This window comes from Triturus cristatus, chromosome 6 (genome assembly GCF_964204655.1).
Source record: "Triturus cristatus chromosome 6, aTriCri1.1, whole genome shotgun sequence".
Taxonomy (NCBI): Eukaryota; Metazoa; Chordata; class Amphibia; order Caudata; family Salamandridae; genus Triturus; species Triturus cristatus.
In genome coordinates, this window is record NC_140589.1 from 1,482,365,959 (window position 1) to 1,482,379,974 (window position 14,016).

The 14,016-nt window shown below is 41.2% G+C and overlaps 1 protein-coding gene across 2 annotated transcripts in view; it reads left to right on the forward strand.

The window, feature by feature from the left end:
- SPTBN1 (spectrin beta, non-erythrocytic 1) overlaps nucleotides 1–14,016 on the forward strand; it is a 543,544-nt gene that overhangs the window by 372,633 nt on the left and 156,895 nt on the right. For both annotated transcript variants that reach the window (XM_085612597.1, XM_085612598.1), the window contains 4 exons: nucleotides 5,704–5,821; nucleotides 7,227–7,385; nucleotides 7,687–7,989; nucleotides 9,871–10,024. In XM_085612597.1, the coding sequence (XP_085468723.1) occupies nucleotides 5,704–5,821; nucleotides 7,227–7,385; nucleotides 7,687–7,989; nucleotides 9,871–10,024 (734 nt within the window). The remainder of the gene's footprint in view (nucleotides 1–5,703; nucleotides 5,822–7,226; nucleotides 7,386–7,686; nucleotides 7,990–9,870; nucleotides 10,025–14,016) is intronic.

A 14,016-nucleotide genomic window follows, 5' to 3' on the forward strand; every position in this document is an offset into this window, starting at 1 on the left:
ATCTGTAACATATTAACCTAAATATATCATAATAAATGCACAATGCTACCATAGGGTTGAAATAGCAAAAATTGTAGAATTTGAAAAACATAGGATACAGGTAAATTGAAAGTAAGCCCAAATTTTAAAGATCAAGGTAAATGGGCAAATTACATTCTGCTTGGAGTCCCCACTGCTTTCACATTCTGTTTATCAATAATATTCATGCCTGTACACAATTTGGGTATATTTGCATGGAGAAAATACATGGGCCATTGAACATGTTAAATGAGCCAACACTTGGGAAGTTGGCCTTTGGACTGTTTTTCCAATAATTATATTTTGCAGCTTGAATCTCTTCTTGGTTCATATGCTGTGCATTATTCCGCCATCTAGTAGTGGAGTCCAAAAGTGTTAATTTACAAGATTTTCCTCACTGGGTGTCGACCTACCCAGAGTCAGTACGACCTACTGTGATGTTGATCCATATTGCCCCCTAAGATGACCTCCATTTTTATTTTATTTTTCCACTAACTCCCCCTCCTTTACTGAGTAAATAGGAGGGTGGCTTGTGAATCCAGAACAGTTTCAAGTTGTAAAACCATTGCTACAGGTATGTAACTGATTTTGTTTGAAGCATAAATCTCTTCTAGCTTTGCATATTCACTGTTTAGATATGTTTTTCCTCTTGTGGAGGAGAGCCTGAAGAAGGAAGTACTGCTGAATTATTGTTTACATACTGCTTGATATGAAATTAACATTTTCTTTTCAGCATTGATGGCAATTAGAATTGGTCATTCATTTCAAACTGGCAACTGAGACTCCAAAAGCAACCAAATGTCACAGACCTAGCTGACCTGGTTTAGTTGAGCGTTTGAAAGATCCAAATCTTCTACTACACAGAACTCAGCCAGAATGACTGAAAACGTTTGACAGTCCTAGATGATAGCATTCCAGGTTGCAAAAGTGTCCCCAGAACAGCATCACAATAGGGAAAACCTCCAAGCCACAAACCACATTACTATACTTACACAAGCCAGGGAATGTCAGTGGACTCCTCATACCAGCAGATCCAATCATCAACATTATAGTTATCACAAAGCTTTTTTCCAGAGGGAAACATTCATTTTACTTTGAGCCATTCATGTTCCTACAGACTAAGGAGCAAGAAGTACTTTTTCAGGCTGCTTTCTTGACCGCTGTCTTCCACTGTGGCCCAGACTGAGAGAGAGAAGAATGCCTAATTAACCTTGGTAATTTTGTGATGTTCTTTACTTTGCATCATTAACGCAGTGGTCTTTACTTGCTGCCTGGTGCACAGATCCGTCCACAATCCTTATGAAACAAGTCACAGTAATATCTTTTCTCATTTTATTCTTTCAAATTACAGACCAGTTTCTAATTTGCCAATTGTATCTAAAGCTTCCTGCAAGATACTAAATATTTTGATGCTAGACACCCAACAATTCTAGTAATAGTGTTATGGTCCTAAAATCACTGTCTGGTGTCAAGGTTGACTTTCTGAGTATTTTAAGTCCAGGTTCCAACAATGACCTGGGATCCACAAATGTCTGCTTGACACAAAGCAATTACCAAGTGTTTGAATTCTGCATTTTATGTTAGACATCCAGTGAATGTTTAGTTAGAGAAACAATGCAATATTAATACATCTTTCCGCCCTCGTTTTGCCATTAAATTTCACAACATGTAACAGAAGGTACTATTATCAGATTTAATGGTACACTGTTTATCAACCTGGCCAGGCCGATAAATTGTGCCAACCCTTTTGGGATTGTAACTTGCCACCTTTGTTTTACATTGAGATGTCAGCTGAGTCACAGTCACGGAGCCACTTACTCTTTTCATAGATCTGTCTTTGGTGCTAATTCTTCAATTGACAGCCAAAAAAACAGCTATCATAAATACCGCATTTTTGTCAAACTCCATTACATGTAAGCTTATTGAATGGCTTAGAAGGACCAGTCTGAACCATATTAAGGAAGTGCATGGCCCTACGGATTGGTGGCAAGATGCAATGTCTTGAATGGAAAGCCCCAGTGACCAACAACCAAAGGCACATCCTAACAACTTAGCTGTCTTTGTCTCGCTGGTCATTCCTAGGCCCCAAAGCCTGCATAACAGAGAAGGCCGGGTTTTATTTGTCGAAGGACCTCCAATCTGAACTTCTATCTAGGCATGTTTACAAAAAGAGACCAGTCACACTTCTAGGCTCTAGAAACATCTTTGATTAAATTACGTGTTATTTGTTTGTCACCCTGTTCTGCTCTGTTCTTTTTTGTTCTTATCTCACCTTTCACTGTGTCCCAAGCCATTCCCCAGGATGGTCTGATCTAGTAGAAGTGACTTCAATTACTGTAGGCTTATTTGACACTATATGAAAAGTACATTCAAACCTGTTTAACAATGTGTGTTTTGGAGCAAGGTGGTAAAACGGGGTTCATATGCTACCAAGTGAAATATTTGTTGCTATTGTTCCTTTTACAGGGCAGAACATGCTGTGAATTGAGGGTGGGGTGGCTGATGCTGCAGTAGTTGTAGGAATAATACATATAAGTAAAGGAGTGTAGAAATCATGAACTGTTCTAAATGATGGGCTCTGTCATATACATCTAATGCTCCTAGACCGCTGAAAGAAGGGTGTCTTTAATTCAGTATTATAAATAAATTATTGCTGTAATGTCCCACTGATGTATATGTTCTACCTATTTTATACATGTTTAGGTCTCGCCTAGCGTGGCTCTGCATGCGCTGCTCGGCGAGATTTATTGTTAAGGAGGACTTTCAGAAGAGGGCTTGAAGCCCCGCCCCTCATTTCCATTGGCTGGCATCACCGTTTATGCTAAATGGTGGCCTGCCAATGGAAATGAAGGTTTTGGGTTCACGCCCTTTTTCCTCCGATCCGGACTCGTTGGCCTGCTTTGCTGCTGTCACAAAGCACTTTCTTATCTTTATGGGGCCATGTTTTTCTAATTAGAAACCCATGGCCCCATAAAGACAAGAGATCGATGCTTGTTTTAACATCGCGCTTTCACGCAATGCTAAAATAAACACACTGCTGTGTGCGTAATGGCGACAGCTTGTTCTTTTTTAGTACGCTCAACAATGCGACACATTTGGCAAACTATTGATCTGTGCTCCACCCGTTAGGCCCGCGGACGGCTCGCCTCTTCTTGGTACGTGAAGCGGGCAATGAAAACTGGTTTGCTAAAACAAGTCGTTGCCACTTCTGCCGACGGCGGATTTCAGCACTGTTTACAGAGACACACTGCGTTTTTCCATGGCCCGTGCTGAAGCGCAGCCAGAATACATGCTCTTTACGTGTAATAAATGTGAAAAAGCAGCCGAGGCGATACCTTGAGTGTATTGAGTCGCGTTTATGTAAATGCTCCGCGTTTGGAAGGTCGCATCCCGAGGTGTAATGTTATGGTGCTTGCTGGCTGCTTTGCTTGTGTTTATTTATGCCGCTGCCCGGGTGATATATTTCCAGTTGTAGGGGTATAAACATAGCTGGCTCGCATTAGCGCTCCGCGGATGATTGGTTGTTATATTTAAAGGTAATTGATGGCCTCGAAGAGCTGGAGCGGTCCAGGCCCCGGTGCCGGTTCTAAGCAGCGGCTTATCCGGGTAGGCTCCGCATCTCGACCTCATCTCACACCCACTATCCCCAGTGCAAGATCCTGGAGACGGAATCTATCAATAATGCATGGCTGTACAAGAGCTTCCCTTTGCAAGCCCACCTGCGCTAACCTATTTATTTACCATGTGTACTTATTATCACACTTGCTGCCTTCACAGAGAACCAGGCGCCTCTTGTGAGCAGAGCACAAACTCGTCCTGGCTGCTGCTCTTACTTAACGCATACAATTGTATTTTATTTCATGTTTAATTGTTCAGCAATGCTGGCACTGATTTATAATTGGCTATCGAGCTCTCCTTGTGCTTCCACCTATGGACAGTGCTGCTGTTTTATTGATCGCTGCTTTCATTATTTCAAAGTGTTAGCACGTAAGTAGTTTCGAGTGCCCTCCATGAGTCCGTGTGTGTGCAAAATGTGGGTGTGTAATCGTATGTGTAAGCATGAGTCAGTGTGTGTGAAGTTGTGGGTGCATGCATGAGCGCGTCGGTGTGTGTGTATATGCGAGCATAAGTTAGCTTGTGTGTAAGAATGGGTGTGTGCATGAGTATATCAGCGTGTGATTAAGTGGTGGGTGTGTTGCCTGGGTGCAAGTTGTGTGTGTGTCTGTAAGTTGTGTGTGTCAGCGTGCGTATAAGAACGAGTCAGTGTGTGCACAAGTTATGGTGTGTTTGTGTGTGCGTCAGCGTGTGTGCAAGATGTGTGTGTGTGGAAGTATGAGTGTGTGCATGAGTGTGTCCGTGTGTGCACAAGTTATGGTGTGCGTGTGTCAGCATGTTGTGTGTGGGAGAGTGTCAGCATGTTTGCAAGTTGTGTGTGAGTGTCAGTGTGTGTGTAAGCACGAGTCAGCGTGTGTGCAAGGTATGGTGTGTGTGTGTGTGCCAGCCTGCTGTGTTGTGTGTCTGTCGTCCTGGGCAGGACCCGGCTCTTCCCCGGTCCAGGCAAGGAATGCGCTCTCCTCCCACATCCTCAAAAAGCCTCCTCCGTCACTTCGTCCCACTCCCTCCTCCTGCAGCCTCTTCCTCCCCAGGGACAGCGTCCCTCCCCTAGCCCATCCCCAGTTGCCCCACAACCTCAACCAGCCTCCCAGTCACTGCTCCCCACCACAGCCTCTCCCTGCCCAGGGACACCGGCCCTCCCCCAGCACGCCCCAATCCCTCCATCACTGCTCTGCAGCGCCTACCCTGGCACCCAAGGCGCAGTAGGCGGGTGTGCTGCACCTACCCTGGCACCCAAAGTGCTGCTAGTGGGTGTACTGCACCTACCCTGGCCCTCAAGGTGATGCAGGCGGGGGTGCTGTGCCTACCCGGGCACCCAAGGCGCTGGAGGTGGGGCTGCTGCGCCTACCCTGGCCCCCAAGACGCTGGATGTGGGGGTGCTGCGCCTACCCTGGCACTCAAGGCGGTGGGGGTGCTGCGCCTACCCTGGCCCCCAAGGTGCTGGAGGTGGTGGTGCTGCGCCTACGCTGGCCCCCAAGGCACTGGAGGTGGGGGTGCTGCATGCTCACCATCTATACATTCCATCTTGCATTTTAAGATCGTTTTTTCATATTTGTATTTATCCATTTACGTTAACATAGCCTTAGCTTTACTGTACAGTTGCTATAGAAGCTTATAGTATGGTATAGTGTGCACTTTTTTCTTTAAATTATCACTCCACTTGAAAAACATACCTAAAAAACATTGCCAGTTACAATGTCAATAGCTCCAACTCCAACAAATGCGAGACCTATTGCATTGCAAATGGTTGTTGTGTATTAGTACTATAACATTATTTGGGAGAGTGGCTCGTACATCCTCATGAACCTATTCCCGACTATTGGAGGAATCTTGCTGTTATGTTGTCTGACTTGAGCCAGTCTTGTGGACAGTGGCACTCAGTTGTATGTTGGACATATAAAGACCAATTGTCAAAGTGTTCCCCCCCCCCCCTCCCAAATTTGTAGGCTGTGAACCAGTTAGAGAGTTGTTTCACTCCCCCGCTCAGGGACCATGTTTCTTCTTTTAGAGATGTATTGCCTCACATTGTAAAATGTATTCTAATTTACGCTACTGATTTTACTTTTGCAGATTTACAGAAAAAGGAAACTTAGAGGTGCTGCTTTTCACAATTCAAAGTAAGATGAGGGCGAATAATCAAAAGGTGTACATGCCGCGGGAGGGTAAACTCATCTCAGACATAAACAAGGTGAGTCTGTAAGTGGTTCCTTGCTGTTGCTCATATTGTTGTAAATTGTTTGTTCTGGTGGGTCTGTATTTGGAAGCACTTGGTGCACTCTTTCTTAAAATATGTCCGCTAGCTGTTTAATCCCTACTCCTGTAAACCTGGCTTCTGGACAGCTAGTCACTGGGTTTTTTCACCCCTTGTTTCAAAGTATTTTCAAACGTATATTCGTTTACCTTGCTTGTTTGCACTTCACATCTTTGGTTTCTTCCACAAACTGTGTACTGGTCTGCTACTTATAAAATTGCACACAGTGATTTCTGTATTGCCCTCTTCCGTAACTTTGATGTTAGACAGTCCTCTTTTGAAAGTGTTCCATATGCATCTCATTCGATACTACACATGACATCGGATTACTAAATACTGAAATACTTTAAATGTTAAAGGATCGCGTTTTGAATGTACCTATATATCGACTATAGATGTTAACGCATTACTTTGATCTACAGTTTGAGCTGTATAGTGAAATCGAGATTCTCAGTCTTTTGTTACTAAATTAGCAAATGTGGTCAAAATGCATTGCTGTACGAGACCACTGGACTAAAGTAGTCTACTCAGCCTTAACTTTATCCTCTTCTCCAACTCCCACCCCAGATATGCTAGTGGTTGAAATAAGTGCAGGATTATGGATGATTGTAGACATTTATGAACTTTCTCAGCAAATTTTATGCATGTTTATTAGCTAGAATGTAGTTTATAGATGGCAGAAAACTGTCATTCTACTAATTTTTATTAACATGTACAAGCAATTGTTTAGGTAACATTTAAAAGTCTGAGAATAACGAACTGCCTTTATCAAAACGAGGGTGTTAGACGTATCGAGAACTTCAAATTATTCCATTTGAGCATCAGTTAAAGGCTCTTGTGATACTTTTGTTTGACAAAGTTAAATGTTGAGCTAACCATGCAGCTGAGCTTTCCATGTTTCTAGGTTGTAGCTGTTAATGTAGCAGTCTGCCAGTGCAGTTATTCCTTTTACTTCCATTTTCAATGACCAGTATGTCGGAGAGAACTAAGTCCTGTTTACTTCATTCACAGTGAGAGGGATTGCTCAATGAGCCAAACTGTTCGCTTTTTTTCCTGAACTTAGTACCATGGGATGTGACCTAATCCCACATTTTAGCACCTGGGTCAGAGTAATGGTAATCAACAGCGAAACCCTAACTTTATCCTCATCAGTGCTCGAAGTCAAATCTAATATTATCTAATTGTATTTGAATTAATTGTGACCATGGTGTGCTCTAATATTTTAGTGCTCAGTGAATAATACCTTAACACAACTTACTGTAGTACAGTTTTTTCTGTAGCCTAGATATGTAGTTCAGACGGTGCAGAGGTGGGTGTAAACAAAATATTTTCTCCTCCTCAGGCCTGGGAAAGACTGGAAAAAGCAGAACACGAACGTGAACTGGCACTGCGAAATGAGCTCATTAGGCAAGAGAAACTGGAACAGCTCGCACGCCGGTTCGATCGCAAGGCAGCTATGAGGGAAACGTGGCTCAGTGAAAATCAGCGACTAGTTTCTCAGGTTGTTGTTTCAGACTTTTACCATCACATGTAGAAATAATACATTACAACAGTTACACAGCCTTTGGGGTAGTAATGTCACTAATTTCATGTTTGTGTGGGATTGTATATATGTGCTCATTGTTATCTGACACAGTTGTAGGTCAGAACACCCTTCACTCACGAGCAAGAGGAACTTTCTATAGGTTCAAATTGCAATTGCATTGTAATACATGCATGTGAAGGTTTCAGTTTTGCAGGTTTTTTTTTTTCGTTTTTGCACAAGAAAACATATGTGATGGTTTTTTTAAATGCTATTGCAGGACAATTTTGGTTTTGACCTACCAGCAGTAGAAGCTGCTACCAAAAAACACGAAGCAATTGAAACGGATATTGCAGCATACGAGGAGCGCGTACAAGCAGTGGTTGCTGTTGCCAGAGAACTGGAAGCGGAGAACTATCATGACATCAAGCGCATCACTGCAAGAAAAGACAACGTCATCCGCCTCTGGGAATACCTACTGGAGCTACTCAGGGCACGAAGACAGCGACTGGAGATGAACCTTGGCTTGCAGAAAGTTTTCCAGGAAATGCTCTACATTATGGATTGGATGGATGAAATGAAGGTGAGTACTGTGAAGATAAAAGGTGTTGATCGGTTGGCAAATGTGGGACTAGCCTCACCCCTCCATTTAGGCTTTTCCTGCATGTTTTGATATTATATCTTCCTTTAGGAAATATAAGATGCACCATCATATATTCTGTATGAGAACATTTTTGGATCGTTAAAAGCTTTCCTTTTCTTTCTCTCACCATTGATCATGCAAAACAAATGTTGCTGTTCCTCAAAATACCTAACTTTGCTCTTTTCCACTGAACAGTGCTTATCTTCTCCACTAGATTTGATCCAGTGCTAGAGCTCCTCAAACGAAAATGACAAAAGCTACAGCAAAGAATGCTGTCTAAACTCTAGGGGCCATATGTATCATTCCAAATTGCGATCGCTAACGCCGAAATTCACAGGCGTTTGCGATCGCAATTGGGCTAAGTGGGATGTATGAATGGAAAACAGCCCCGCAAAATAAGGAATCGCAAAATTTGTGATTCCCTATTTTGCGATTGCATTTAAGGAACCGCAAATTGCGATTCCTTAAATGCAATGTAAGAAGCACAGAAAAAGTGCAATTTGGCTATAAGGAATCACAAATTACCACCATCTTCAAGTTGGTGGTAATCTGCGATTTCTTTGAAAAATGCACTTTTTTGCATTTTTCAAAGTGCCATGTGTCGCACATACATGCCCTTAGGGCATGTATGTGTGCCACATGTGCACACATGCACATTTCAGAGGTGCAACAGGGTGTCCTTTTGACACCCTGGCACCCTTGAAATTGCACTCTCTAATTGAGAATCGCAAATTGAGAATGTCTCCTCATTCATTCCTATGGGCCTCTAGGCCCATAGGAATGAATGGGGAGGTATTCCTTAATTGCGAATCGCAATTCGCAATTAAGGAATATGTAGGATTTGCAAAATTATTTGCAAATACTACATACATAGCGTTTTGCGATTCTCAAATAGCGATTCGCAAAGAATCGTTATTTGAGAATCGCAAAAGAACATTTTGATACATATGGCCCTAGGTGTCTTAAGCACTGTCTTTATAACCATTATGGTCTTGCAACAGCTTTCTGGAATGTGTAGCTTGTTGGTGTCCTTGCAGAAGGGTCCTAGCTGTGAGCCAAATGGCCTGCTTTTCGTCTAGCTGCAAAGCCACATCCTCTCTGTATTAGAATGATGCTACATTTATTTGTGCTCCATTTTCTGCTGTCCGCAAGCAGACCCAGTAGAAAGCAGGCACATCAGTGTATTGTCCTTGTAGGGGGCCATTTAAAAAATAAATAAATAAGCAGTAAGTGGAAAAAATAGAAGCGGTCAAAAGAATAATTATAGTTCATATTCGTCCGCACACACAAACGGCCCATATTGTAGCAGTCCAGAATGTATGTTTCCTGTGTGAGTGACTGCTGTCTTTGGGTGTATATGCTGCCTTTCTGATTAGAGGTGCACACAATGCATGTGGTAGGTTCTATTTTAGTTGTAAATGTGCAGGTAACGTATATGTTAAACTTTCAGTGGCTGCTAGGCTGGACCTGTGGGCCGTGACTGGTATGACCATTGATAATTCAATCTTTGTTTACAATAGTTCTCTGTGGCATTAGGGCATTGATCTGTATAGCAACTCCACAGTTAATGGGGTGAGTCCTGTTGTAAATGTCGTTCAGTGCGGTATATGAAAGCAAGGCAAGTGATGTGTGTGCAGTTCTCTGGACAGTTGATTGGAAACAAGCACATACTAAATTTAGTTTAGATTTAAATGACAGGTTGTTTTAGGTGTATGTTTTAAAGCGATTTCTTAAGCGAAGCTGAATCCTGGGAATTTGTTGGTGTTTGCTGGAAACAATGTGGCTCTCCTCTTGTTTAATGGGCTTTTTGTTTATGTCCAGGTGCTGCTGTTGTCTCAAGATTATGGAAAGCATCTCTTGGGAGTGGAAGACCTGCTGCAGAAACATGCACTGGTTGAGGCAGACATTGCAATTCAGGCAGAACGCGTGCGTGGTGTCAATGCTTCTGCCCAGAAGTTTGCTCTGGAAGGAGAAGGTAAAGTGTGAATGAATACAGCTGGTGGTAGTTGTAAGGTTTTCATTATTATTTCATCAGAGTTGCAAAATGCACAAATCCCCACCGTAAGTTGTGTTTTTTCATAGTAGAGTATGTAAAGTATATATGGTAAACGGTGTGAAAGGAAACCTCAAATTATAAAAAAGATGTATCTGTTTTGGGCAGTAAAAAAAAAACTTTGAAACCATTCCTGAAAACCAGATGCTTCCTTGTACAAGTAGAAATGAAGTGACTGAAAAAATTCAATGAATGCGGTCCCTCTTGAGCTTAAGCATGTGGGTTTTTTCCCAGTATGATTTGGTACAAGCTTTTGCAGGTAACGGAGTAGACATTGAGCAAGATAACATAGCAGCTCACTGTCAGGGGGTTACACAGAGTACTATTTTGCCTAGTTTTCAAAATGGCTTATTTGGGTTTTGTTTCAGCAAAATGGTGGAAGTTTTGAGTTTGGGGAGTTTCCTTTTTTGTTAATATGTATTTCAATGGTTATGTACTGTGTATCTTTTTAAGCCTACTTCATGCCTAATTGTCTTTTGTGACCTATTTCTCTTCAACATTCTGTAGAAGCACGTGTATTGGTGTTTCACTTTTAAGGGGGATTGTGCACACAGATTCGCCTTGTTTTGTAGACTTACAATAGTAGATAGTGGAACCGCTTAAGTGTATTGGGAAGTATTTGTGAGGATTCAGAGCCTAACAAGTACAGGTCTCATTAACTGTACGAATACAAAATTTATTTCCACTACATTAGCACACACATGGAATATTTTGAATTAATAAAAAAAATATATACATACATGTTTTCTGTGAGGTAGGAGAACAGTTAGACATCCTAGTGATGTCATAGTTGCTGGAACTCGTGCCCCAGTTGGTTAAAAGAAGCAGTCACACCTTTTGCTCCTAGACAGCCGTCCGGTAGCAATGATTGTTTCCTACCCCAGTTGCAGATCTAGGGATAATCACCTTGAGAGAGGTCTCCATAGTCCGTATTTGGAGAAGATCAGCCCTCTTGATGATCGTTACCATGACTGTCATTATTTGCTGTCAGGACCACCTCGACAACACTTTATAAGGTTGCGCAGTACTCAAAAGAGCACTTATTTAGGGAGAAACCTCCTCCCCAGGATCTAGGATCTTAATTTAATATTTCTTGGGGGAGGGACTGCACTAAATATGCTGTTTGGGTCTCGTACATCTCCATTTGTTCACTTTTTCTCCATCCTCCGCTAAGATATTTTGGGAGAGGGTGGTAGGAGAAGCAGGGGTGCCCCACTCGCCTGGTTTCCCAAGGATAAGTAGAATCAACTCTTCAATGCAGTACAATGTAGATAAAAACAAATATTAACTGAATTTGTTAATTAAGTGTGACTTGAAGTAGTGCCTCCACTTCACCTAGATACCTCCAAGCAGTATGAGGGAAAGCTGTTAATTTATAAACCTAATATCATTTTTTTTTAAAATATATAAATACATGCAGACATACATTATAGGCCTAGAACCATTTATGACAATATAGCATTTACTAAAGTAAATTATTGCTTGGAATAACTTTCTATAACCAATACACTATTAACCCCCAAGTAAAAATATATGAAAAATGATGTCCGGGCAGCTCTGCGGTTTCAGGTTTCTGCTCTACCCTCTCTTCCCTTACAGTTGGGTCATAAATTGCTTCCACATCTCGCTAAAATGCTATTTAACTTCACAGAAATGTCCAGGTGTATTAACTGACCGTCGGGCCTACATCTCTTGGCTCGTAGTCCCAAAGTGTTGTTCTTCTATATCCGATTCTGTAGTGTCAATAAGCTTTTTCCCGAGCGATGTCAAATCTGCTGGATGACGAGAGTACTTCATCTGTAGCTCTGGTACAACTATGGGTTGGTCCTCAAATCCCCACTATGCAATAGAGCTAATGGATTTTGGGCCCCCATCTGCTTTTTTTCCTGACCCCAGTAAACCACTTGTTGCCTTTTTGTCTGTCCTTTAACTGTCTGTTGGTTTCTGTGACAAAAAAGTTGCTTCAGCCACTGCTCGTTACGTCACTGCAAGCTCATAATATAAATGTGACGCAGAGGCGTGATTTGGCCTTCTTATTTCTAATGTGCTTCTAAATGTATTGTTAAGCTATACATATAGACAGGCCTCGTGAATCCTTTTTGAAATATCTCACCATAGACTGTAGTGTGTCACAGGACATAGTTTTCGCTTTGTTCAACGAAGTAAGCAGATTGTAATAATACATATTATAACATTTCAAGTAAGTAAGTTGTGAAATCTAATTTTTAGATTTCTAAGAAGGCCTGTAAACCTATGCGCTTGTGGTTGAACATAGGTATGTCGGTTAATACCCAATTTACTACTGGTTGAGTGTCTTAGCATGATGGATGCCACAATGGCATCCGCTTTTTTAGCTTTCACCGAGATATAACAGATGTAGTCTCCACTCACCCAAGAAACAAGGTAATGTTCTAGAAGTATGTTCTTGAAGCCTGACAGTAGGTGACACAAGAGAAGTTTCTCCAGGTTAAAAAAGAGTCCCAAAATGTAGATATGAACTTGCTTGGCTACTGCCATGCTAGCTTTCCCTGCAGTGCTCAGTAAAAGGCTCTAGGGAAACTCCAGTTCACAGCCACACAGGTGTCCCTGTGGCTCCTGGGACCCCCGTGGCCATCTGGATGTGCATTTGTGTGTTGGTACTTACTTCAGTGGTTTCCTACCTTCCTTTGTCTCCTGGGTTCCCTATTGTGGCTTGAAGTTCATGCCGTGCCTCTGCAAGAGCTGACCGTACATGGGAGGGTTTCAAAGAGCGCTAGATCTTAAAGTTATAATACTTTGGGATCCTGGGTCTCTAATCTTCGCTTCTAATTCTAAAAAAGGTTCAGTTGTGCTGTTGCTGTTATTAATAATTATTCCTTAATGCCAGTGACATTCCGATTATCAGATATTTGTCTGAGAATTTGATGCATTAAATCTGCTCAAAGATTTGATTTCACCCGCTTTCTAAGAGTTTTTTTCATATCCGCCAGCAACAGTTTAAACTATCCTATTATTACAATGATGCTGAAATACCTTAAGACTAGAGAAATGAACTGAAATAAATGGCATCTAATGATGAAAATTTATGTGGAAAAAAACAAGCTGATCACATCAGAGATCAGAAATAAACACTAGATATGTTTGTATCTGACCTATTAAAATTGAAATCAGATCATAAATAGATTAATGAGTTTGTTTGGCATATTTGTTTACAATTAACATTTTTGTGAGAGGAAAAGAGGTAACTTCCCACTGAAATGGTTAGATCAAAATTATTAACAAGATATCCAATGAGATCTGTGACCTCAACATATTAAATTTTCCTTAGGATGTTATCATAGGCATAACTGCCTAGTTAAATCTGATTATCATTATTATTCAAGAATTTTCTATCATAGATAACATCAACGTCCTTAATGAAGATGTTTACTAATTTCTTTTAGCAGAGTTACTGGTCTAAAATTGGCACATTTCTAGGTCATTTCCTGGTCTAGGGATGAAAGTGATTAGTGCAATCTCCATACTTTATCTCTCCAGAGAACATTAGGCAATTACAAAATCAGAGTATATGTGGTCTGTATTAGAAATGTCCATCAAGGCCAGATGTATTATTTTTTCATTGGTTTGATTAATTGTTTAATATGAGTTTGTTTCTTTTGTTAGCCACTCAGTTTTTTGGATTGCTTGTGTACATAACTTTAATATAATTCTTGGATATTTAATCATTATGTTCATGTAATTGTATGTTTGTATAAATCTGGAACCCCTGAGTATTATGAGTTATATGGTAAATATTTCCTTTTTTTGTTTATTTAATGAAACAATTTTGCTCTTTGCCTCTCACTGTGCACTGTATTACGGACGACAAACCACTGAAAATAAAATTACTCTTTGGTGTTATTTATTCAGTGTTTTTTCACAATGGCTGGTGCATT